Source organism: Morus notabilis, unplaced genomic scaffold, assembly GCF_000414095.1.
Source record: "Morus notabilis unplaced genomic scaffold, ASM41409v2 Scaffold2445, whole genome shotgun sequence".
Classification (NCBI taxonomy): domain Eukaryota; kingdom Viridiplantae; phylum Streptophyta; class Magnoliopsida; order Rosales; family Moraceae; genus Morus; species Morus notabilis.
Genome location: NW_010362612.1, coordinates 33,045 through 36,685, shown reverse-complemented (window position 1 = coordinate 36,685; position 3,641 = coordinate 33,045). Strand labels below are relative to the sequence as shown.

General features: G+C 36.0%; 1 protein-coding gene across 1 annotated transcript in view; it reads right to left on the bottom strand.

The window, feature by feature from the left end:
• Window positions 1-2,519: 2,519 nt before the first annotated feature.
• Window positions 2,520-3,641, bottom strand: part of LOC21384821 (peroxisomal fatty acid beta-oxidation multifunctional protein AIM1) — a 24,614-nt gene continuing 23,492 nt past the window's right edge. The window contains exon 19 of the mRNA XM_024168456.1: window positions 2,520-2,889. Within this exon, the coding sequence (XP_024024224.1) occupies window positions 2,520-2,889 (370 nt within the window). The remainder of the gene's footprint in view (window positions 2,890-3,641) is intronic.

Here is a 3,641-nt window from a genome sequence, read left to right as displayed (position 1 = left end):
TCAACTTGTTCGTCCATCTAATTTAGATTCAAATTGTCCATGATATTATTAAGGAGTTGATTGGTACAAATACCGAAAATTCAAACCATGATTCTGCTGCTTTTTTTTTCTCAAAAGAATTTAAATAAATAATTCTAATAAATAATTCTCTCACAAAAAATTTAAATCAAAACCCGAATCATGGTTTAATTACAATTTCTAAGCGGACCCTAAATAGGACCCGCTATGGTAGGACCTGCTATGTGTAGATAGTAATTCACTTCTACTTCTGATATTGTAGGAAAAAAAAAAGCCTTTCGAAGACGACATAATCCATAATCCAATGGTGGATAAGCAAAACTAGCCAAATGTTTAACACAACAATTGATCCATAATCCAAGGGCGGATAAGCAAAACCAGCCAAATGTTTAACACAATAATTGATCCATGATCCAATGGTGGATAAGCAAAACCAGCCAGATTTTTTTTTTTTTTTCCTACAATATCAGAAGTAGAAGTGAATCACTATCTACACATCAAGAATTCAAAGATCATTGCTTTCTCTTTCATCCCTCTATATAAACCCCTTTCCACCATTTTTTCACATTGACTCGCTATTTTCATCAACCACACAGAAAACACAGAGAGAGACGAACACTTTCGGAGAAAAAAAAAAAAAAAAAAAAAAAAAAAAAAAAAAAAAAAGAGAGACAGAGAGAGAAAAACAAAATCAGAAAGAAAGAAAGAAACTTTGATAATAATGCAGTACATCACGATCAACAGTTGATACAGCAAAAAGCCTTTCGAAGCTCCTCCAGAATACTCCACGGAAAGCCGATCGAGTCGTCAAGACACAGCATCTTGGGCTTTGGTTGTTGGGAGTTGATGGAGGTCAGAGAAGGCCGTTTGTGGGAATTGCTGTCGCCGGAAGAGCCGTGTTGACAGCGAGAGTCGAGGCGGAGGACCGACAAATCCGGGAGGTCCGTGGAGTATTCTGGAGGAGCTTCGAAAGGCTTTTGCTGTATCACTTCTTGTTTCTGAGCAAGCTGTTGATCGTGATGTACTGCCATTGTTATCAAAGTTTCGTTCTTCTTTCTGGTTTTATTTTTCTCTCTGTTTTATTTTATTTATTTATTTTTTTTGCCTCTTTTGTTCTCTCCCAAGAAAGTGTTTGTCTCTCCCTGTGTGGAGACGGGTTTATATAGACGGGTGAAAGAGAAAGCAATGATCTTTGAATTCTTGATGTGTAGATGGTGATTCACTTCAACTTCTGACATTCCAACTTTTTTCTATGTAGTGGTAATGTTATTATAGAGTAATGTAGATTAGTTTGAGAATTTTTGGATTTGGTACGTGAGCATACACGTCGATGTAGAGAGATGCAATATAGCAGAACAGATGTATTGGTTACGTATGATGTTCAAATTGTTGTTGTATTGTTTTGGCTCTTTGATCATTTGCATCTTTTCTAAATTTTCATCTACATGTACAAGATATGATAAACAATCCAAGTCATCAATTGTGGAGAAGATCTTACTAAATGCTTAAAAGATATTATTAGTTGAGCTTTGATTTAGAGAAATATAAAAATCCTTAAAATATTAATTTTAATTCAAGTGACACCTAAATTTTTATTTTTATATCAATTTACTCCCTAATTTTTTAAAAGGTGATATAAAATCAGTGATTCACCATGATTTATGAAATAACATTAATTAAGGGAGTGTTTTGAATTAGGTCCGATCAACTTTTTAGGTCTTATTTATTTTACCGATTCGAATTTAAAATTTGAGTTTTGTCACGTCTCGTTCATTTTACCGATTCGAGTTTAGAGTTTGAGTTTTGCTACAGCAAAAAAGTCTCAGAAACACATGTAACTTTTTTATTATAATAAAAAATTCTCATATAAAATCACATTTTAACTCAAATTAAAAACTCAACGAATTGAGAATTGAAAGGTAAGAACATGTTGCATAAACATACAATATTCGGAAATATTTCTGAAATTAATCATAAATTTTAAATCAAATCAATCTGCCATGCCACGTCACCTCATGACCCCTCTCCACCAAATCAATGTCCAGGGATATTCAGGAATTCAAAGATCATTGCTTTCTCTTTCATTCCTCTATATAAACCCCTCTCCACCGTTTCTTCACATTGACTCGCTATTTTCATCAACCACACAGAAAAACAGAGAAAGACGGAAAAAAAAAACAGAGAGAGAAGAACAAAACCAGAGAAAGAAAGAAACTTTGATAACAATGGCAATGGCAGCACAAAAGCCTTTTGAAGCTCCTCCAGAATACTCCACGGACCTCCCGGATTTGTCGGTCCTCCGCCTCGACTCTCCCCGTCAATACGGCTCTTTCGGCGACGGCAATTCCCACAAACGGCCTTCTCTGACCTCCATCAACTCCCAACAACCAAAGCCCAAGAAGCTGTGTCTTGACGACTCTGCTACCACCACCAGTGCTTATCCTTTCCTTCGCCGCTGCGTCCCCTACTCTTTCCACTTTTCTTCCAGTTCAATCCTCTCCTCACTCCGCTCCGGCTCCGGCCTCGGCCTCGGCCCAAGAAGCTGTGTCCTCGGGCTCGGGCATTTCATCGAACGCCTTTAGGTCGGCCAAGAACGCGCCTAACAGTGAATCGGCCACGCCCTGCTCGGCCAAAGGCTCTGTCCCGCCTACCGGGTGCAGTTCTCTGCCTCCTCGGCCGCCGCGGCACCGGCCCTGCAACTCCGTTTTGGCCTCGCCGTCGGGCATTTCGTCAAACGCCTCTGGTTTGCCTAAGAACGCGCATAATAGTGAATCAGCCACGCCCTGCTCGGCCAAAGGGTATGTCCCACCTACCGGGTGCAGTTCTCTGCCTCCTCGGCCGCCGCCGCTCCGGCGCCTCAAATCACGAGTTCTATTTAATGTTTGAAAATAGACAATCCAAAAGTAAGTAGACGTAATTTTTTCTATTTATTCTTCTTTTGAATTGTCTGTTTTCATAAATTCAATAGACTCAAAAATAGATAGAACAGTGACTGAGTTAGAAGACCAAACTAAATTTCTTTTTAAAGAAGAAAAAAAAGAATTTATGAATATTTATTGAATGAATGCCATAAAAGTACATAATTTATAGGTTTTTATTTGTTTGAATACTAATAGAACTAAAACTATAATCCTAATAGAACTAGAGTTAATTTAAAAAATAAATGATAATGATAAACTAAAGATTCAAAATTAAAATAAATGATAAATCTAAACTCAAGATAAATCCTAATAATATTAAAATAAATGTATCCTTTAATTATCTATGCATGTGAAAGTGGGCTTTTTAAAGTATATTTTCACTAAACGTCCCACCTTTTAATTTTTTTTAATTTTAAAAAAAGTCCCAAAAAACAAATTAACTTGATGATTTATCAAAACAAATGAATGATTATTAAAAACGTCAATATTTAATAGCTTGAGCCAAAAAAAAAATATATATATATATATATAAAGATTTATCAAAAACAAAGCAAAACTTTTTTAAAAAGACTATTTTGACAACTTCTCAAAGTAGATTGGAAGTAATTTTTTTAAGGGCCAGCCCTTCACCATATTTCTCCGTGTAATTACTCTGAGAAGGTATAATATTAATTTGTCATAGGTTAAGTTTTTGTTACTACA